The sequence below is a fragment of the Neomonachus schauinslandi genome, chromosome 6, assembly GCF_002201575.2.
Source record: "Neomonachus schauinslandi chromosome 6, ASM220157v2, whole genome shotgun sequence".
Lineage (NCBI taxonomy): Eukaryota > Metazoa > Chordata > Mammalia > Carnivora > Phocidae > Neomonachus > Neomonachus schauinslandi.
In genome coordinates, this window is record NC_058408.1 from 102,672,132 (window position 1) to 102,694,807 (window position 22,676).

The 22,676-nt window shown below is 33.0% G+C and overlaps 1 protein-coding gene across 2 annotated transcripts in view; it reads left to right on the plus strand.

Moving 5' to 3' along the window:
- The window catches only part of ADK (adenosine kinase), a 507,044-nt gene that overhangs the window by 237,008 nt on the left and 247,360 nt on the right, over nucleotides 1–22,676 (plus strand). For both annotated transcript variants that reach the window (XM_021699549.2, XM_021699550.1), the window contains exons 5-6: nucleotides 6,405–6,577; nucleotides 10,092–10,200. In XM_021699549.2, the coding sequence (XP_021555224.1) occupies nucleotides 6,405–6,577; nucleotides 10,092–10,200 (282 nt within the window). The remainder of the gene's footprint in view (nucleotides 1–6,404; nucleotides 6,578–10,091; nucleotides 10,201–22,676) is intronic.

Genomic DNA, 22,676 nt, shown 5'->3' on the forward strand with positions numbered 1-22,676 from the left:
ATCTGCAAATAGAGATGATTTTACTTCTTCCTTTCCAACACTGATGCCTTTTCTTTTTCTTGCCTGATTGCTCTAGCTAGGATTTTCAGTACTGTGTTAAGTAGGAGTGGTGAGAGTGGGCATTCTTGTCTTGTTCCTGATGATAGAGAGGAAGCTTTTAATCTTTCAGTGTTGAGTATGTTATTAGCTTTAGGTTTATTATATATGGCCTTTATATTGTTGAGATATGTTTTTTATTCTTAGTTAAGTGTTTTTATCACAAACAGATACTGAATTTTGTCAAATGCTTTTTCTGTGTCTATTAAGATGATCATATGATTTTTTTCCTTTCATTTCATCATTTGTGTGTATTGGACCACCATTGCATCCTTGGGATAAATCCAGTTTGATCATGGTGAATGATCCTTTTAATGTAGTGCTGAATTCGGTTTGTTAGTATTTGGTTGAGAATTTTTGCATCTGTATTCATCAGGATATTGGCCTGCCATTATCCCCCCCCCCCGCCACTAGTGTCCTTATTTGGCTTTTGTATCAGGATAATGCTGACTTATAAAACAAATTTTAAAGTATTCCCTCCTCTTCAGTTTTTTGGAAGAGTTTGAGAGGCATTGATGTTAATTTCTATTTAAATATTTGGTAAAATTCACCACTGAAGTCATCTAGCCCTGGGCTTTTCTTCAATTAGAGAGTTTTTGTTACTGATTCAATCTCCTTAATAGTAATTGGTTTATTCAGATTTTGTATTTCATCCTTATTCAGTCTTCGTAAATTGTATGTTTCTAAGAATTTTTTGATTCCTATAGGTTGTCCAGTTTGTTGGCATATAATTGTTCATAGTAGCCTCTTCTGATCCTTTCTATTTCTGTGGTATCAGTTGTAATACTTCCTTTTTTTTGTTTATAATTTTGATGATTTGTATTCTTTTTTTTTTCTCCCCCTTTGGTTAGTCTGCTAAGCACTGTGAATTTTGCTTATCTTTTCAGCCTTTAGTTTGGTTAATCTTCTCTGTTGTTTTCTATTCTTTTCTAATCTTTTTCTATTGTTTTCTGTTCTCTATTTCATTTATGTCTGCTTTAATCTGTATTATTTTCTTCCTTCATCTACCTTTGGGCTGTTTGTTCTTCTTTTTCTAGTTTCATAAGGCATAATGTTTGATTGTTAATTTAGGATCTTTCATGCTTGTTAATGTAAGCAGTTATTAGTATAAAGTTCCCTGTTAGAATTGCTTTTGCTGCATCCCCCAAATTCTGGTATGTTGTTTTTCATTTTCATTTGTCTCAAGAAATTTTTTTTGTTCCCCTTTAATTTCTTCTTTGATCCATTGGATTTTTCAGGAGAGTGTTAATTTTCGTGTGTTTGTGCATTTTCCAGATTTCCTCTTGTTACTGATTTCTGGTTTCATGCCACTGTAGTCAAAGAAGATACTTGCTGAATTTGCTAAGATTTGTTTTGTGGTCTAACATATAACTAGCCTAGAAAATACTCTGTATGCACTTGAGAAGAATGTGTATTCTGCTGCTGTTGGATAGAATGTTCTCTATATGTCTGTTAGGTCCATTTGGTCTCTAGTTTTGTTGAAATATGCTGTTACCTTATTCTCATTCTCCCATTCTCTGATTCTCTATCTGGATGGTCTGGATGATTCATTGTTAAGAGTGGGGTATTAAAGGGGCACCTGGGTGGCTCAGTCGTTAAGCGTCTCCCTTCGGCTCAGGTCATGATCTCAGGGTCCTGGGATCGAGCCCCTGCATCAGGCTCCCTGCTCGGTTGGAAGCCTGCTTCACCCTCTCCCACTCCCCCTGCTTGTGTTCCCTCTCTCGCTGTGTCTCTCTCTGTCAAATAAATAAATAAAATCTTAAAAAAAAAAAAAAAAAGAGTGGGGTATTAAAGTCCCTAACTATTATTGTATTGCTTTTCATTACTCCTTTTAGCTGTGTTTCTTTCTTAAATATTTAGGTGCTCCAGTGTTGGGTGCCTAAATATTTACAATTGTTAAACCTTATGGATGGATTGGCCCCTTTATCATTATATAATGACTTTCTTTGTCTTTGTACCACTTTTAGTTTAAAGTCTACTTTGTCTGATATTAACAAACCCCTGCTTTGTTTTGGTTACCATTTCCTTGAAATACCTTTTTCCATCCCTTCACTCTCAGTCTATATGTGTCTTTAAGGCTGAAAGTGAGTCTCTTGTAGGCAACATCTTATTGGATCTTGGTTTTTAAATTCAGACATTCTGTGTCTTTGGATTGGAGAATTTAATCTGTTTATGTTTAAAATACTGTATTACCCCACCATCCCTTCCCCCCAGTCTATAGTTTCAGTTACCTACAGTCAACCATAGTCTGGATGCAGATGATCCTTTTCCTGTCCTATCATCAGAACATCAGTAGTAGCATAATGCTCTGTGTTACAGTGCCTATGTTATTCGCCTTAATCTCATCATCTAGGCATTTTATCATCACTCATCATCCCAAAAAGGACGAGTAAAGTGCAATAAGATACTTGGAGAGAAAGCATATTCACATAATTATTGTTACAGTATATTGTTAATATTTTTCTATTTTATTATTGGTTATTGTTAATCTCTTACTGTGCGTAATTTATAAATTAAACTTTATAACGGATATGTGTATATAGGAAAAAATCATAATATATACAGGGATCAGTACTATCAGCAGTTTCAGGCATCTACTAGGGATCTGGGAACATATCTTCTGCAGATAGGGGAGACTACTGTAATTCTCAATAGATAAGGACTTACTGTTGCCATTTTATTAATTGTTTCTTAATTGTGTTGTAGATATTTTGTTCCTTATTTCTTACCCTGCGGTCATTTTTCATCTTTTGATCTCTTTCAGTAACAATATGCTTTGACTTTTTTATCATGTTATTTTGTGTAATTGCTACAAGTTTTCCCCTGTGGTTACCATGAAGCTTACATAAAATATGTTAAAATTATAACACCTATTTTAAGCTGATAACAACTTAACTTCATTAGAATTCCTAAATTTTACACTTTTACTTCTCTTCCCCCTCTCACTTTAGGTTATTGCTATTACAATTTGCATGTTTTTATATTGTGTAACTAATTACAGATTATTGTGTTTATGGTTATTTTTACTACATTCATGTTTTTGAACTTAAAACTGAAGTTCTAAGTGAATTATGTACTACAATTACCGTATTACAGAATCTAACTTTGATGGCATATTTACCATTACCAGTTAGTTTTATGTTACCTTCTTATATTATTATGATGATGTTAATTAGCATCCTTTCCACTCAAAGAACTCCATTTGGCATTTCTTATAAGCAGGGCTTAGTGGTAATGAACTCCCTCAGCTTTCATTTGTTTGGGAAAGTCTTTATCCCTCCTTCATTTCTGAAGGACAGCTTTGCTGGATATAGAATTCTTGATTAACATTTTTTTCTTTTAATACTTTGAATGTTTCATCTCATTTTCTCCTGGCCTGTAAAGTTTCTGTTGAGAAATGTACCCATAATCATATGGGAGTTTTCTTGTATATAACTTCTCTATTTTCTTTTGCTGCTTTTAAAATTCTTTCTTTGTCTTTAACTTTTGACAATTTAATTATAATATGTCTCAGTGTAGCCCTATTCATATTCAACCTATTTGGCCTCACGGATCTGGATATCCCTTTCTATTTCTATGTTCAGGAAGTTTTCAGCCCTTATTGCTTAAATATACTTTCTGTCCTTTTTTTCTTCTTCTGGAATTCTCATAATGCAAATATTATTTCTTTTCTTTTCTTTTCTTCTTTTTTTTTTTTAGAGAGGGAGGTTGTGGGGAAGGGAGAGAGGGAGAGAAAAAGAATCTTAAGCTGACATGGGGCTTGATCTCACAACCCTGAGGTCACGATCTGAGCTGAAATCAAGAGTCGGACACTTAACTGACAGCCCCACCCAGGCGCCCAGTTCTGTAAGTTTTTTTTTTTTTTACTCTTTTTCATTCTTTCTTTCTTTTTGCTCTTCTGAGCCAATAATTTCAAATGTTCTATCCTCCAATATTTTTTGGTTTTTGTTCCTTATATTAGTATATTGAAAAGTAATAGTATATTGAAAGTTATTTGCATTTTTTTCTATAGGGTTATGTTACAGTTTTATATTTTCTTTGATTTCTTTGTTTCTATGTATTCAACTTTATCACCTTTTTTCCAAATAAATTTAAAATTCAAATTGAATTGCACTTTCAAAAATATACAATTTTAGCATTTCAAAAGGCTACTTTATGTGTAGTGGCACATTCAGAGGAATCTTTCTTCTGTTTCAGTTTCTTTATTCCTTTCCCACCCACCCTGATAGAAAACCATTTGTCTTTAGTTCATGGTTTATTCTTTCTGTGTTTCTTTTTACAAAATAAGGAAACTTAAAATTATATATAAATTCTAAAAGAGTATGTGTATGTACTAAAAGGATATATATGATTTTAATTCTCACTGTCTCTTAAAGTATACATGCACACATACAGACACTCTTTTGAACTCTAGTCTTTTTTTTAAATCTTCAGAAAAGATTCTGGCAATTACTTTGTATAAACGGATTACTCTGCATAGCTTATCCTTGTTTGATTGTTTTTTTAAGTTGCTGTGTGATGTTCCATTGAGGGGATTTATCAGTTTATTCAACCAGTCTTCTATGGATGGGCATTTAGGCTGTTTCTGACATTTTGGCATTACATATGATGTCTTAACAAGTACTTATGCATATGTTGTTTCGTATTTGTGGACATGTATCTTCAGAACAAATCTCTAGACAGTTATTGTATATTTATCTTAGTTTTCTTTGTTACTTTTTGTCTCTTCATCCCTTTAACTCTCAAATATATATGCATTTCTTTTATACTTCAAATATTTGAGAATGTGGTAAGATTTTAATGTCTTTTGACTTAGTATATGGGGTATTTTGCTGGTTTTAGAAACAAACAAACAAAATAGATGACAGTTTTAGAATAGCACTACATCAAAAACTAATGATGTATTGTACGGTGACTAACATAACATAATAAAATTAAATTAAATTAAAAAATAAAACCTTTTTAAAAAAAGAATAGCTAATGTAAGTATTAGAAATCTCAGGAATTTGAGATAATTATGAAAGATAATAGTTCATGGTATATTTTAAAATGCACGTTTTATTTATTTTTTAAAATTTTTTATTATGTTAATCACCATACATTACATCATTAGTTTTTGATGTAGTAGTCCATGATTCATTGTTTGTGCATAACACCCAGTGCTCCATGCAGAACGTGCCCTCTTTAATACCCATCACCAGGCTAACCCATCCTCCCATCCCCCTCCCCTCTAGAACCCTCAGTTTGTTTTTCAGAGTCCATCGTCTCTCATGGTTCGTCTCCCCCTTTGATTTACCCCCCTTCCTTCTTCCCCTCCTGCTATCTTCTTTTTTTTTTCTTAACATATATTACATTATTTGTTTCAGAGGTACAGATCTGTGATTCAACAATCTTGCACAATTCACAGCGCTCACCATAGCACATACCCTCCCCAGTGTCTATCACCCAGCCACCCCATCCCTCCCACCCCCGCCCCACTCCAGCAACCCTGTTTGTTTCCTGAGATTAAGAATTCCTCATATCAGTGAGGTCATATGATACATGTCTTTCTCTGATTGACTTACAAAGTGCACATTTTAAAAGCAATCGCCCGTCAATTTATAGCAAGGAAATTAAAGTTTGTGACTACTGAAATACTGAGTTATTAGAATTATAATTTTTAACACTATTTTTGAATTTTTAGAACAATTTATTAGACTTAATCATATTTTAGCTTAATTTACATATGAATTACAAGTATGAAAATAATAGTGACCACCACAGCTAGTATATATCATTTACTATGTGCTGGATACTATGTTCAACAGTGCATATACATTAATTTAAGTTATTTAGTTTAATTCTCAACAACCTCATGAGGTGTACTTATATATTTTTCCATTTATAGGTGAGGAAAATGAGGTATAGAAATGTTAAGTGACATGCTCTTACTCATACAGGTAATAATTAGCAGAGGCAAGATTTGAACCCAGATAGTCTTCAGTATAGATTCTGGGCTTTTAATGACAATGCTACTCTATTTCTGTTGGGACTCACTATTATTTTTCTATATCAAGCTAGCATTGACCTAGAGTCTAGGTGAGTAGATTCTGAGTTCTTAACCCCCTCCACTATGCTCTATTTCTCTCTCTGAAAGTAGTATAATAAGATTTTATGTGGTGGTTATATCAAATTTGTTACCATAAGCGTTAGGATTGGAATTCCATTCATAACAGCCACAGCATCTAACAGAGTATCCCTTTTATGCCACCATTCTATGTGTACCATATTTCTAAGCCATTAAAATTATTTATGTTCCTGTTTTTCAGTGGATGATTCAGCAGCCATACAAAGCAGCAACATTTTTTGGATGCATTGGGACAGATACATTTGGAGAGATCTTAAAGAAAAAAGCTGCTGAAGCCCATGTGGATGCTCATTACTATGAGCAAAATGAGCAAACAACAGGAACTTGTGCTGTGTGCATCACTGGTAGCAACAGGTCAGTGTAATTCCAAGGAAGGTTTGTACTAACTGACATTTAAACAGTCATAAAATCTGAATTCCAATCTGAATTTGGAATTTAGATCTCATGTTTTTAATTGCTTTCAATGTTTCAATAACTCTTCTTATATAATTTTTCTTTTTAAAAAAAAATACCCTTGCTGTACCTGCTTTTGTATTCATGAGGCATGTGGAATGAAAGTTTTGGGATTATCTATCCCACTCTCTAATTTTTGTAATTAGGATCAGTAAAGGAAAATAAGGAAAACATTTTATTCAGGGTCTTATAGTTTCTTGCTGAAACTGGAATGAAAAGAATGCTCTTTTTACCGTATACTGAGATTGGAATATTCAGATACATAGACAGATAAACTCATGTATTTTGTAACATATATAAAATACTACATTATATCCAGTGTCATATGAATTAGGTCATGTAAAGCATTTCTGGCAAACAGTCATCTATCCATATCAAACAGCTTCAGTCATGGGTAATGCACCACTCAAAAAACAATTCATTACATTTCTATAGTTTTACTTTTTAGAAAATTCTTCTTTCTATGAACTTGAAATCTATGTCTCAGGACTTTCCATACATTGGTTGTATTCGTGCCTTTTGCAGCCACATGGAGGTTTTTCTTCAGGACATAGTATGTTGCTCATCAGCACATCCTTTTTTCTCCTTTGCAAGGGAAAAACAAAATAACTTTTCTAGCTATTATTATTTTTTTAAAGATTTTATTTATTTATTTAACAGAGAGAGAATGGGAACACAAGCAGGGGGAGTGGGATTGGGAGAGGGAGAAGCAGGCTTCCTGCTGAGCAGGGAGCCCGATGCGATGCGGGGCTCGATCTCAGGACCCTGAGATCAGGACCTGAGCTGAAGGCAGACATTTAACAACTGAGCCACCCAGGTGCCCCCTAGCTATTATATTATTAAAATCAGCAATGGTATCTCTTTCTAAATACCAATTCACTAGAAATTTTACTTTCCTTATACCTAGAAATATTTAGTGTATCCTCCTCCATTCCCTGTCTTCGTCCTTGCCCTTCTTCCTCTCCTTTCTTATTTGCCTCTTCCTTTATTTCCTCCCTTCTCTCTCTTCCCTTGCTCCCTTCCTCTTTCTTACTTGGCTCACTCCTTGACCTTTAGCAGATGTATGTTAAGGACCTGACACTCTTCTGGCCAGTAGTCATTAAATAACTAAAGATCGAGTTATCGTATCATGGTATTGCTCAATTCATTCCTCATGCATTCATTAAAAAATGTGCTCCTCACGGGTGACAAGTACTATTCTAATTCCTGAGAATATAGATGTGAACAAGGCGGGCAGCGTCCTGGCCCTCAGGCAGTGTCCACTCTGGAATTCTAAAAAATCTCCAAAAACAAGCTCCCCTTCGGGATCTCTAATAAGAACAACATAGGCAAAGCATATTCCTTTGGAACCTGTAACACCCCACCAAGACAGTATAGGTCATATCGTGTCATGTGGCAGTGGGCCCTGAGAAGCGCACGAGCCCACGAGGCCCCTGGGAGACAGGAGCGGAGGTGAGGCTGGGCTTTCCTGCCCCACCACCTGCGGCAGGGATCCTGCTGGGGCCAAGGATGCAAAGCAAATAAATCTTCCGTTTCCTCTTTGCAAAAAGGGGAGAATTCCTCCCTCTTAGGGTCATGAAGATTAAACAAGTTCTAGAGAGTGCTGAAGCCATTTTTAAACCTTTCCTGTAATTTTATTTTTTGTGTATGAGAGAACTTTATCATTAAGGTCTTAATAAATAAAACCATTTATTGTTCAGACATTGAAATATACTTATTTAGACCTTTTGCCTTTTCAGTTTTCCTAAAACCAACTTTAATATGCAGGTGTGCTTTTCTCATCAGTGAAAAATAGGTCAAGTTTTGCATCTGCTACCTCTCAGGCTAGTGTGAAATTGCTAAATTGTTTTTTTGTGCTAAATTGCTATTTTAAAGAGCAGTTATGATAATATTAGGTCTCCCAGGTATCAGAAGCTTAATTAATATACTAATATTATGGATATGGTGATCATTGATGTTCAGGTAATACTGGAAGTCAGAAACTGGGGGGAAACTCCCACTATCAAATTCATTATCAATTAAATTATAGGACCTAATAGATTTGGATAATTTGTTTTAGATAGGGCTGGTAACTCTTATTACCACTATCTAAAACCCAGGAATAAAAGAATTGGGATAATGCAGTATTCTTCTTAATTCAGGTTCTCACTCTCCAAACTCTGAACCACATTCATTTGGATAGTGAGAATACTTACCTTTTGGAGAAACAATGTAGTTTCCTATCAAAGAGTAGTTTTATTATCAAAATAGAATTTAGTAACTGGTAGCAGAAGTGTTTGTTTTTTATTTTTATATATAACCATTTCAGTCAGAATTTTGCTAAAGTCATGATTACTGACTTTTTATAAATTAGAACTAGTTCCTAACTCGGTAATATAGTAATACTTGCATATAAATATACTGATTCACATTGTTCTTATTTTTAATAATTTAATTGAGCATAAATTGAATTGATATCCTTCAGTAGTCAATTGGTATATAGATGAGTAGGAATATGTTTTGGAAGAGAATCAATTTTTTCCTTAACAGAGGAACCAGCCATATTATAAAAATGTCAAGTGATGAAATGATGTATGCATTTTTGAACTATAACTGTTCCCTTTTGATTAGAAGGAGTGAAAAATGGCAAGTTATTTTCTAATTTCTGGGTCAGAATGAGAAAAAATATTTTTATTAATTTGTTTTTAACATAAATAATTATTTTATTAACTTTAATTGTTGGGCAGTAACAAAAATTCCTATCTGCCATGTGTAGCAAGATTTTAAATGCAGTATCCTGCTTAGATTTTTCAGCTGCAAAACTGGACCTGTAGAGGGAGTTTTCAACTATAGAAACTAATTTTACTCCAGTCTTTAAAATGTACTGGTTTGCAAATTAATACCTCATAGTAAATAGGGCCTACATTTATAGGTGTGTTTTGTGAAATTAATCCCATAGTTGACTTTCAAAGCATTAGATTAAATAATCAATGTATATAGTATGTTGATACTTAAAAACTGAAGTGTTTAGTTGTATATATGTATGTATGTGTATATATCTTTTTTGCATAGTTTTTTTTGCATAACAACATAGTAGTTTAATTTCCTAACTGTATTTTGAACTATTAAAATATAGAATATAGATAATCTTATCATTTTAGTACCAAAGGAAACATAAATTCCAGTTTCTCAAAATACCAGGTAGTATTTAGAGCAAGGGTTAATATCTCTATCTCAAAGACAACACAGAAGTCTCAAAAAGTGCTCAAAACAAATTTAATTTTATTTACATTTATTAATATCAATGTATAGAAATTTTGAAAAATTAAGAATTAAAATATAAAACAAAATTTGAAAATAGTATTGCTAATTAATTGTATTAATGACAACTTTAGCTATAGAATTAAAGCCTACTTGATTTTTGTTGTTGGTTTAGGTCCCTTGTGGCTAATCTTGCTGCTGCCAATTGTTATAAAAAGGAAAAACATCTTGATATGGAGAAAAACTGGACATTGGTAGAAAAAGCTAGAGTTTATTATATAGCAGTAAGTATTTACCTAATTCAAATTTCTGATACATATTTACACTATTAATTATAGTTTGTTAGTGCATATACATTTTTAAATAATTGTCTTTTACTTATCCTGCAAATTATTTACAGCATATGTTAGGCTCCCTATTATAAATACAGAACAAAAACATTATCATTCTATGGTAACATTATTTGTATTACTTAACATTCAAGTCTACCTCTTTTTTGGATACATTATACATAGATATTTCTTAACTAAGTATCAAATTCCATATTAAATCAAAAGATCTTAAGATCTGTTGAAATAATTCTACAAATTTACATTTTGTGTTTTTAGGCTGCTTGTTGTGAATGATGCATGCATTGTGTGGGAAAATATTAGTGGTATAAATATGCACTGCAAACAGTTTGAGCTTATTTGCCTAAAAAATCTTAATTGCTGTTTATTCCATAGTAATTACCATGACACATTTTAATTTAATATTTCAGAAACATTGATCGTGACAAATCTCTTAAATCTAGGAATAAGGGCAGCATGTAATTTGAATTATTAAATATTCTGACATAAAAATAATTGGTTTAAGAATTCACTTCTAAAATAAGATGGTACTAAAAATCCTCCTGAATTAATCACCCCATGAATACCTTGTTTTTATTTAATATGAGTTAAATGTGGCTGATCACAAATAAGTAGATACCTATGAAAAATTAAAAGTACCTCATATGCATATAATATATGGTTTTGATATAACAGCTGCTGCCATTCACTACCTGAGCTGTGGAACAGCTGCAAAGATGTGTAAAAAATTGATTATCCAGTAGGAGCATGTTTATTGAAAGTATAATTATTTCTTTCAGTCTAGTGTTAATGTCTCCTACAGCATGTTTATGTTCACTGCTTTAGGCTTTACAAGGTTATTATTGATTCTTCTGTATGGCAAATCCTGCCCCTTTATAATGTCAGGTAAATGCTTACATTGAAAGGATTTTATAGAGGGAAGTCATGTTAGCGCTTTAGATAGTATGTGAGAAAACATTTCAAAAAATAAAAAAATATTTCCTCTTGATTATCTTCTATTCTGTTTCTCCAAATGGTCTAATTTTTTTGTTAGTATCTTGGGAGCATGTTTTTGTAGTGTGATTCTTTAGGGGGGGATTTATATGCTATTCCAAACCATTGTACATTTGAAAGTCTGATTTTCTTAGAACACATAGTTTAAAAATTTGACATTATTTATGTTATATTATTTATATTGGCTGTGAAGTATGACAATATATTATGGTGGAAAACTATATTTACCAGGCAATTATATTTTTATTTAGATATATGGCAATTGGACTCCAAATTATGAGTGGAAACACTCACTTTAAACAGTTATGTATATCTAACATTGGCCAACCCTGGATGAATGGAATTTTTATAGGAGTATAGACCCAACTTGCAAACAACTTACAGTTTTAACAATTATATACTATAATGCATCTAGCCAACTTTGGGTAAATGGAATTTTTATAATAGTATTAACTGTTTATACAACTCCAGTTTTATATAAAATGTAGAGTGATCATTTTGGGTCAGATTAATAAGGAAAACTGAATTATTTTTGAAACTTGTCAAAAAACAGCCAGAAACAAATACCAGAATGGATTCCAGCTGATATCTCTGAGTTGTTAGCTTTTAGTTTCTGTTTCAGCAGTTTTGTAAAAAGAATGGTCTTTTACATTGCCAGGTAAATCAAGAGTTTGCGGAGAGTTTGGCTATTTTAAAATAGTTCTGAAAATATTAGTCTTATGGGATACCTTGGATGCTGTATATTCTATAACTATTTTGCTATTAACTAAGAGCATAATTCTTTCTAATTAAAATCTGTGTAATCTCTAATGTAATGATATTTGTACAAAGAGATTCTGCCATTCTTCTATTATTTTTTAATTTAATTTTTTTAATGTTTCAAGTTTTTATTTAATTTCTAGTTAGTTAATATATAGTGTAATATTAGTTTCAGGAGTAGAATTTAGTGATTCATCACTTACATCTACTACCTCTACATTCTTTTAAACCTTTAATTTCCTTTAAGGTCAGAACATCCAGTGTAGTCTTTTCTTAGCATATGCTTAAACCACAAGTTTAGATTGAGTATATATATCAATACTTACTTCAGCAAATTAGCTGGGTTCCTCCATATTGATTCTATAGAGTCAGCAGTCCTCTTACATTATCATTATAAACTACTGAGGTTTAACAAGTTGAAATTCTGGGAGCTCTTTAATTTCAAAATTTCTTGGTCTGAGGAAGCAGCTCAGTATATCTATTAAACAAATTTCCATAATTAAGACATCTGTCTGCATTATGTAAATCAGATCTACATACTCAGCTCTTCTTTCCACTATTCCATAAATTAATAATGGTCATGAGCATTGAGAAAATCCAAAACCTTGATCATTTTCTCTGTCACATAATTCAGTAAATCTACAATGCAGAGTTCACATCAAAAACTCTGCTGATAAAAAGCTGAAATGGAATATGCATATACCAGCATTTTCTTTTGGTTTAAATAAGTGTTTACATCTTCCTTTACCTTCATCTCCTATGAAGTTTAAACCAAATTCCCAAACTCCTTGTTAGTATGTAATTAAGGATTACTGGTTATGGTGATAGCTAATTCCATTTCTGAAAAAATAAATTTCAGGTGCTCTTCATTTTCGCATTAGGATTTAAATATTTGCATTCTATTCTATAACCATAATACTTACAGTCTTGTTTCTACATTTAAATGAGTTAAATGCTTAACCACCACCAATTATCTTACCCTGTCTTCCCATTCCTTTATTGTTTATTTTGAATATCCTTCATTTGGCGCATTTTGTCATCATTTTCCCCCCAAGGAAGGACTTAGAGCTTCTCTCTTCTTGAGATTTTATTTACTTCTTGTTGCTTTATACAAAAATGACAACTTGTTTGGTGTTAATATTTTGTGAAACAAAGTACTACTTTGTAAATATTGCTTTATTTTCTAGCAACTTTTTATGGGAAACCTGAGCCCAGGTTGATTTTTATTTCTGTTTTTTATTATTTACTTATTTCTGCTTACTTTAGATTTAATTTGCTCCTCTTCTACTCCTCATCCTTCATCCTCACCCCCCGTTCCTGCTCCACCTGTGCTTTGTTTCTTAAGGTGGAAAAATAATTCATTGACTTGAGACTTTTCTACTATAGACATTTAGTGCTATAAATTTCACTGTAAGCATTGATTTGGCTACCTCCCATAAATTTTGATATGTCATGTTTTCATTTTCATTCAGCTTATAAAATTTTCTACTTTCTCTTTTACTTTCTTCTTTGACTCATGAGTTATTTAGAAGCATGTTGTTTATTTTCTAAATATGGAGATTTCTCAGAGATCTTTTTTTTTACTACTATTATGGATTTGTATATTCTTCTTTGCAATTCTATCAGATTTTTCTTCAGTGTGTTTAAACAGTGTGTTTAAAAGTGTAGAATTGATTATTTGACCCACTTGTCATTTTGAAATATTTATGTGTGGTATTATACTTTCTTCCCACAACTATTTTGTCTGATAGGGAGCTGGAGAGGGCACAAGCAGGGGGAGCAGCAGAGGGAGAAGGAGAAGCAGACTCCCCGCCGAGCAGGGAGCCCGACGTGGGGCTCGATCCCAGGACCCTGGGATCATGACCTGAGCCGAAGGCAGACACTTAACTGACTGAGCCACCCAGGCGCCCTGTCTTTATTTTTAAAGTGCATCTCTTGTAAACAACTTATCACTGGATCTTAATTTTTGTGCAGCCTAACAATGTCTACCTTTTAAGTGGGCTGTTTATACCATTCCCATTTAATGTGATTATTGATATGGTTAGATTTTACTTCATCATCTTGGTATTTGTTTTCTATTTGTCCTTCATTCTGTTTTTATGCTCTCCTGCCTTCTTTTAGGTTAATCCAGTATTTTTATTTCCATCATTGCCTTAATATCTCTTACTCTTTTTATTTTAGTGACGGCATTAGGGTTGATAATATACACCTTTAACTCATCACTGTCTGCCTTCATTTTTTTTTTTAAATTAACTAAGCTTTCTGCCCAGTGTCGGTCTCGAACTCACAACCCTGAGATGAAGAAATGCATGCTCTGCCAATTGAGCCATGTCTGCCTTTACATAATAATATAACCTGCCACATATAGTATAATAATCTTACAATAGCACACTTCAGTTTCACCTCTCCAAGCCTTTATGCTATCATTGTCACATTTTCCTTCTAAAATTTTTAATTGTTTTTTAAACAGGTTTATGAACATATAATTGACATACCATACAACAAATTTTACTTTTACTCATGTTATAAACACTATAATGCATTATTTTTGTTTAAATTGTCAAATATCTTTTAAAGAGATTTCAACAATTAAAAAACATATTTACCCATTTAATTACCACTTCCAGTTCTCTGCATTCCTTTGCTTAGAATTAGATTTCCATCTGGTATCATTTTCCTTCTGCCTGAAGAACATTTTTAGCATTTCATATATTTGGGTCTGTTGGTGATGAATGTTTTCAGCTTTTGTATGTTTGAAAACTTCTTTATTTCACCTTTATTTTTAAAAGAGATTTTTGCCAGTTCTAGGTTGACAGTTTTTTTTTGTTCTTTCAGTACTTGAAAAATGTTGCTTTACTGTCTTCTCATTTGAATTGGTTTCGATGAGAAATCTGACATCCATACCTTTGTTCCTTTGAATGTAACATTTCACATACCCCCAACCCTGGCTGATGTTAAGATTTTTTATTTATCACTGGTTTTGATCAGTCTGATTATATTGTACCTCCATGTATTCTTTTTCATCTTTCTTATACGTGGGATTTAACTTCTTACAGCTGTGGATTTATAATTTTTATTATGTTTGGAATGTTTTCAGCCATTATTTTAAATATATCTTCTGCCCAGCTGCCCCCCACCTTTGGGTCTCAAATTACCCATGAAGTTGTCTCATAGCTCAGTGATACCACCCTTTTCCTTTTTATGGACTCTTTTTTTTTTTGCTCTATGTTTCACTTTGGATAGTTTCTTTTGCTATGCCTTCTAGTTCACTAATATTTTCTCCTGTAATATCTGAACTGTCATTAATCCCATTCAGAGTATTCTTCATTTCATTTGTTATTTTCATATGCATAAGATTGATTTGTCTCTACTTTAGACACAGAAGATACAGTTAAAGAGCTATTTTGATGTCTTTCTCTGTTAGTCTTTACACCTGTGTCGATTCTCAGGTAGTTTTAAGGATTAGTTATCCTCCTTATTATTAAGGATTGTGTTTTCCTTTCTCTTTGTAGGTATAGTAATCATTAGCTATCATTGATAAATCTTCGGGAGGTTTATTCTGGGATGCAGTTATATTACTTGGGGCAAGTCTGATGTATTTTGATCTTGCTTTTATGCCTTGTTAGGTGAGTCCAGAGTGGTATTCATTTAATGGCAGTGGTTTCTTAACCAGGGACAGTTTTCCCCTTTAAGGACATTTGGCAAAATCTGGAGATATTTATTATAGTGGTGAGATGAGTGAGTGTTGATACTAGTAAATATAGGACAGGAATGTTGCTAAGCATCCTATAGTGCATGAGAAAGCACTGCACAATAAAGGATTATCCAGTTCTAAATATCAGTAGAGCCAAGGTTAAGAAACCCTGGTCTAAAGCTACATGTTCCCTGCTACTGAAGCAAGACTTCCCTGTGCTCTGTTCAATGCCCCATTAATAATGAGTTCTTCTGCTCTAGATGGTGGCAACAGACACTATTCCCAGAATTATGTGTGCCCCCGGGTACTGTTTCCTCCAATCCTTTTCCCTCTCATTCTTTTGGATGGCTTGTTCCTAGGTTCCAATCTGATGAATGTTAAAGAGGAATCTGCAGATTTCCAGTGTTCTTCTGTAACATTTTCTCTTCTCTGCTGTTCTAGCCTCTGTACTCTAACTGCTTCTTCCCACCCTCAGCTCTGTCTCCCTGACTCCCTGGGCTCTGTCCTTCCCATTTCAGCGTCTGGTGCTGTAGCCTGGGACCTCTCACAAGGCAGTATGCTGATTCAGTGTTAGGGCTCACCTAGATGGTTTCCCATCTCTCAAAGATCACTATTTTTCATCCTTGATGTCCATACTTTTAGAAACCATTGTTGTATGCATCATGTTTGTTTCTGTTTTTGTTTCATGTTGAAGGATATATACAGTCCCTGTTTCTCCACTGTCTTCTGCCTTGCATTGTTTTTAGAAAGGAAGTCATCCTTATTGTTTCTCCGTATCTATCTCTTTTTCTCTTTTAAGATTTTCTATCACTGGTTTTAAGCATTTTTATTATGATATGCCTTGGTATCGTTTTCTTTGTATTTCTTGTGAATGTGGTTTGTTCAGTTTGGAAATTTTTCTGTAAACGTTTTCTCTCCCCACCCCCATCCCCTCTTGGAAAGTCCAATTATTATTAAGCCACTTGGATCGTCCCTTACCTTAGTATGCCTTTTTCATTTTTTTTCTCTCTTTTCTTCATTTTTGCACAATTACTATTCCTGTGGCTTAGACTTAATAATTTCTGTAACAATGTCTAATCTGCCATGAATCCCAACCAGAGTATATATTTTATCTCAGACATGATAGTTTTCATCCCTGGTAATTTGATTTGGGCCTTCTTCACTCTTGCCATGACTACTTTACATACTCATGTTGCCATCTCTCATTTTTAACTCAGGTAGTGTAGTTAAAACAGCTGTTTTAATATCCTTGTCTACAAATTTTTTTCCACATGTTTTGTTTTTTGTTTTTTTTTTCTGGTTCTTGGCATTGGGTTGTTTACTTATGCACATGTGCTGAAGACTCAGTGGCAAACCCCTACAGATTTCAAGTTTTCATTTCAAATATCTTCCTTCTGTCACCTCTGTCTTGTCCAGTATCTGCCCTTGCATGTGCTGGCCACTGTGGCCTCCCCAAGTGGAGACAAATGACTCTACTTAAGACTCTTGCTGTCTGAAATGCAGCTTACTTACTCAGGGAGTAAGTTTGAGCAATTGTAGGATTCACCTGATACTATTCCTTGTTGGATTATTATTCAGTGTCTGAAGATTGTTTCATATGGGTTTTTTTTTTCCATTTTTATAATTGTTTAAGTTTAAATTGTTTAAGCGTAAATCCATTCCCCATTACTCCATCTTGGTTGGAAGCTGAAATCCCCAGTTTGATTTTCCTTTTACCTTAGATGATTCTCTTTTTCTGCAAGATCGCCTAACTAATTTTGTTTTTGAATTTGAATTTGACCTTGTTAATAACTTAGCCATGATTTGTCTCTGTGTCTGTTGTTCTATACTGACTTTCATGGAACATGGTATTTATTTCAAAATGCAGATTTAGTTCTCAGTTAACCTCATTATTTTTTTTTCTTTTCCTGTCCCCAAATTTTATTTTTCCTTCCTTGAACTATTTGAAAGCTAGAATGACAAAAACCATCACTCATAAATGTGTTAGAGGGAATAATCAAGTAACAGCAAAAATTTCAAGTTTTGATGAGATGAGTTTTATCATTTTGGGGGAGTGGGAGCAAAGGGAGAGAGAGAGAGAATCATGCCCAACGCAGAACTCTGCATGGGGCTCGATCTCACGACCCTGAGATCATGACCTGAGCCAAAATCAAGAGTTAGTTGCCACCCAGGCGCCCTGAGAAATGAGTTTTTACTTATTCATTTATTTATTAAAAGATTTTATTTATTTGACAGAGACACAGCGAGACAGGGAACACAAGCAGGGGGAGTGGGAGAAGGAGAAGCAGGCTTCCCGCTGAGCAGGGAGCCCGACGCGGGGCTCGATCCCAGGACCTTGGGATCATGACCTGAGCTGAAGGCAGACGCTTAACGACTGAGCCACCCAGGCGCCCCAAGAAATGTGTTTTAAATTGGTTTTGAGGTGGGGCGCCTGGGTGGCTCAGTTGGTTAAGCGACTGCCTTCGGCTCAGGTCATGATCCTGGAGTCCCGGGATCGAGTCCCGCATTGGGCTCCCTGCTCGGCAGGGAGTCTGCTTCTCCCTCTCCCACTCCCCGTTTGTGTACCCTCTCTCGCTGTGTCTTTCTCTGTCAAATAAATAAATAAAATCTTTAAAAAATATAAAATAAAATAAAAAAAATAAATTGGTTTTGAAGTTGATTCAGCCTCATGAGTTCCCCAAACTATTATTCTAGATTCTGTAAAAATTCTTTAGTTACCATTTTATCAATTAAAAATAATTTTTAAAATTCTCAGCTTAATAAATATATAGCTATTCATCTGTGTATAATTACTAATGTTATAGTAATTTTTTCTAATATTTTTAATCACCCCTTTATAGTGTTTTAGACTACATTGTAAATACAGTGAGATTTTGCATAGAAATCTATGCATTATTTCTAATACCATTTTTTTTGAGAAAAGGTTCCAAGTTTCAAATACTAATCAGCTTGCAAGTTTAGACTTATCATGGGGAGAGTTTAACAGATATTTAAGAAATAGGTTTATGAAAAGCTTTCAGTACCTTGTGACTTATTCTTCAAAACTTAACTAGATGTGTGCCCTTCTTTACTGATTGAAAATTAAGCCCTTTAAATGAAAGAATAGAGAATCATAGTTTATCAGTCATTGTCTGCGAATATGGTACTTGTAATTGGAATTTTATTTTGGCAACTATGTTTATTTTCTTCTTTCCAGTTCCCATGGCTGATTATGGATCTCTTTTTCCCCTCTGTATGTTTATTTTATAACTCTGTCTTAACACTTACCTCTTTTCAGCCTAGAATCCTACCATTTTGAGGAATATGGCTTTTTGTGAGATAGGGTGTTAAGAAAGTGTTACTGAAGTTTGCTTCTGGAATAAAAGAATGTATGATTAAAGATGAGTAGAAGACACATGGTTTGGAGAAGTATACAACCTTGGAAGAATAGAATAGAGTTCATATTTTGAAAGAAATAGTAGTATTTGTATATAAAGAACAAGTAATAATCACTGTTTGGGTTTTACATCTCTCATTTTGTTTGGCCTGGTTGGGTTTTCTACTAAAATTTTTAATGATGCCTTGAGTAATAATTTATCTTAGTAAAACTGTTATTTAGACTTAGTTACACTTAGATACCTTTGCCATTTGCTTGAAAGCAGTAACTAACATCCTTAAAATGAGGTGTTGTGATAAGTTGTAAGGAATATAGTCTAAGAGATCATATATTTGAAAATTTTCTTTTAGCAATGTTTTCTATGAATATTGGTTGACTAATTAGAATGAATGTATAATAAAATATGTAATTACTATTTTTTTAGGATTTGGTTATCTTTTGATAATATTTACCAGAAGATATGCTTGCAAGTAAAACTTGGCTAGGAATTTTAAAGTTTGTTTTGATTATGCTCAAAATTCAGTATGTATCATCTGATATTCTTAGCTTTGTTGTGAACAGATTTTGAAAAAGGTTCTAGTGAAAGTGAGTGAATTTGTCTTATAATGGTAACCTAATAGAAACTGGAGTAATGTAAAAAAATGAAACATAACTATTACTTTAATATGTATGTTTGAGATTTATAACTCCTGCTCAAAATCTGGACAGTTTGAAGATAAGAAAGTTTTACTGACTTGTGGACGTTACTTAAACTCATTGTATTAAATGATAGTAGACCATGGAAAAAGGCTTTGTAATATTATCTTTTGAAAGGTGTACTTTTAAAATGAATATACTTTGGCAGAGTAACTAATGGAATTTTTTAAAAATTTAAGCTTTTTTGTAAATGACATCTGATTTAATGGTGTTACAGTTCTTTATGAAACATTTAGATAGAATTCAAAACACTTGGAATTTATTAATCTTTATAATATTCTTCTGAGATTATTGCTTAAGGAGTTAGGATGGTTGAACTACCATTGACTTTTCATTTTATCTGTGTTCTAAATGCAGTTTTCAACTCTTATGTATTAGAACTCTCATTATATTGGTCAAATCAGTGATCATCATATGGATTTGTTCTGTATGTTTTGCTCAAGTTTTTGACTATCCTATTCTGCCATGCTTCATTAACTTCATTAGGGGTAACTATGAATTGCTAAGACTTTATTTGAAAATACCCTTGCAGGTGACCTTAAATATTATAAGCTCAAAAAAAGAGAGAGAGAAGAAATATGTGGAGGGTTTTTTTTTCCCTCTGTTGAGCATTTCGTGTTTGTGTATAATTCCTGACACTTAGTATACCCAAATCTTCGTCATACAGTGGTTTAAAACTTTATGTGCCAATTTGGTATACTTTCAAGTAAAGTCCATATCTATGTGGTAAAGACATTTTTCTTTAGCTCAGATATAATATAGAGAGATACAAGAAAAAGACTATTAATTATGTTGCTTCTTAAGCATTAATGTTTGAGTTCAATTTTTAACTTTAAAGAATTTTCCATATGTGTATTGATGTTCAGGGAGCTGCACAAATGATTAACGTTTTTACTTCTTCCTTGATAGCGACAGTCTTTGATTCTTGCTAGAAAATTTTTCAAATGATAGTATGATTATAGAAATCCTATTTGTATTCATTTCCAATTTCTCTAGATTTTTGGGGGGGGGACACATTAAATGCTAATAACATTATCACTTTTTAAGGCTAATACTTTGTGATTTTTGTGGATAAATATTTTCTTCAAGTTGTGCAATTTACTCCTATATTCCTATAATTTTTGTTAAGTCTTATTTAGTCAAGTTATCAAATGTAAAACTCTAACAAGGGGAGGGAATATCAAAGTGAGATTATTTTTAGTTAAATATAATAATCTTTTCACTTTGTAGAATTAAGATAGTATTGGTCAAAGAAGTTTTGAGCTCTAAAGATAGGAAATATTTGTGTTTTTGACTTGTGGCATTATAATGAAGCCCTGGAATTTTATATGAGGTTAGAAACCACACTATGTGCTAATTGCCTTAGAATGGTAAGAAAATAAACATGTGTATAGCACTTAGTTGTTAAGACAGTAGACCCTTATACAGAGCCCCAAATGAATTAACAAACCATCTACTGAAATGTTTCCACATCCATGTACTTTATTTATGTATTTCAGACCAGTCAGCAATTGACTAAGAAGATGAAATGTTTACTAAATCTCTTTAATAAACATGATTAAGAGAGGGAAAATTTATAAACATTACGATGGCAGTGTACATTTTTATGTGTTGTCCTATCTTTAAAATTGTATGTAAGCTGGACATAAATAGTCTAGTATCTGTATGTATAAGTCTGTTTTTCAACATATTTTTCTGTACACATTACAGAGGCTTTATATCTTAAATAACGTAACCCATGTGTTCTGTTGTCTATCCTAGATAGATAAAATTGGCTTTAATCTTTTTATAATAGCTTTACTGAGATATTTATATACCATAAAGTTCACCTGTTTAAAGTGTACAATTGGTGATTGTTAGAATATGTACAAGGTTCTGTAACCATCACCATAATCTAATTTTAGAACATTCACATCACTATAGAAAGAAACTTTGTACCCATTAGCAGTTATTCCCAGTGGCCCCTGGATTCGGTCTTATATCTACATCTATCATAATAATTTCAGTGATATTCAGGTGTTATAGCTACAAATTATATAATTGTTCCTAATTAGATAAATAATGAATTTATGTCTTTGTTCTTTGACATATGTAATAGAAATTGGAATATGTCTATTTTGATTTCTTGCTGCTACCTGTTTCTCTCTTGCAGGCACTTTAAAAGGGTCTTTCAAGCTTTTGTTCTTTTATTTGTTCTAGATATATAATATAACAATGTTTGGGGGTCAGTTCTTTAAAATGTCAATGAATTTTTTATTTGGATGGATGACATACAGTAGATGAAGTTTTTTTAAAAAAATTATATTTGGTAAAGTGGAATGAAAAAATAAAAAAACATTTTCTTCCTTCTAATACTTAACTCAGGAAGGCAAGTTCATATATAAATTCATATTTACTGTTATCCGATTTCAGACCAACACAGGTTTCTAAGCTGTTTAGTATAGCTCATTTGACTCTAACCTCTTGTGTCCATCATGTGTTTTCTCTCTACCCCTTAGAAATAGCTTCTGGAAGCCAGAGGGAACCGTCTAGACCTCTAGGACATACTCCTACTATCTTTTACTCTGACATTGTCCTGATGTTAGCAAATCCTACATAGTTGGAAGATGTAATGAAAGATTGCTGCTTTTCCAAATTACGTTCCTCTTGTCCTCTATTACAGATTTCTGGCATCAATTTTTTTAGTCATTTTGTATATTCCTTTTTCAAAATATTTCTTTCTTCATTCTATAAAGAACTTAAGACCATATCATATTATTATAGTATTGTTAAATTTAGGGGATGTGACAGAAACAGTCACAATCAAATAAAATATAAAATGTACAATAACCCACCAAAACCTTCTTAGTTCAACTTTTCCAAAAAGATACACATGTAATAAAGTAAAAGAGC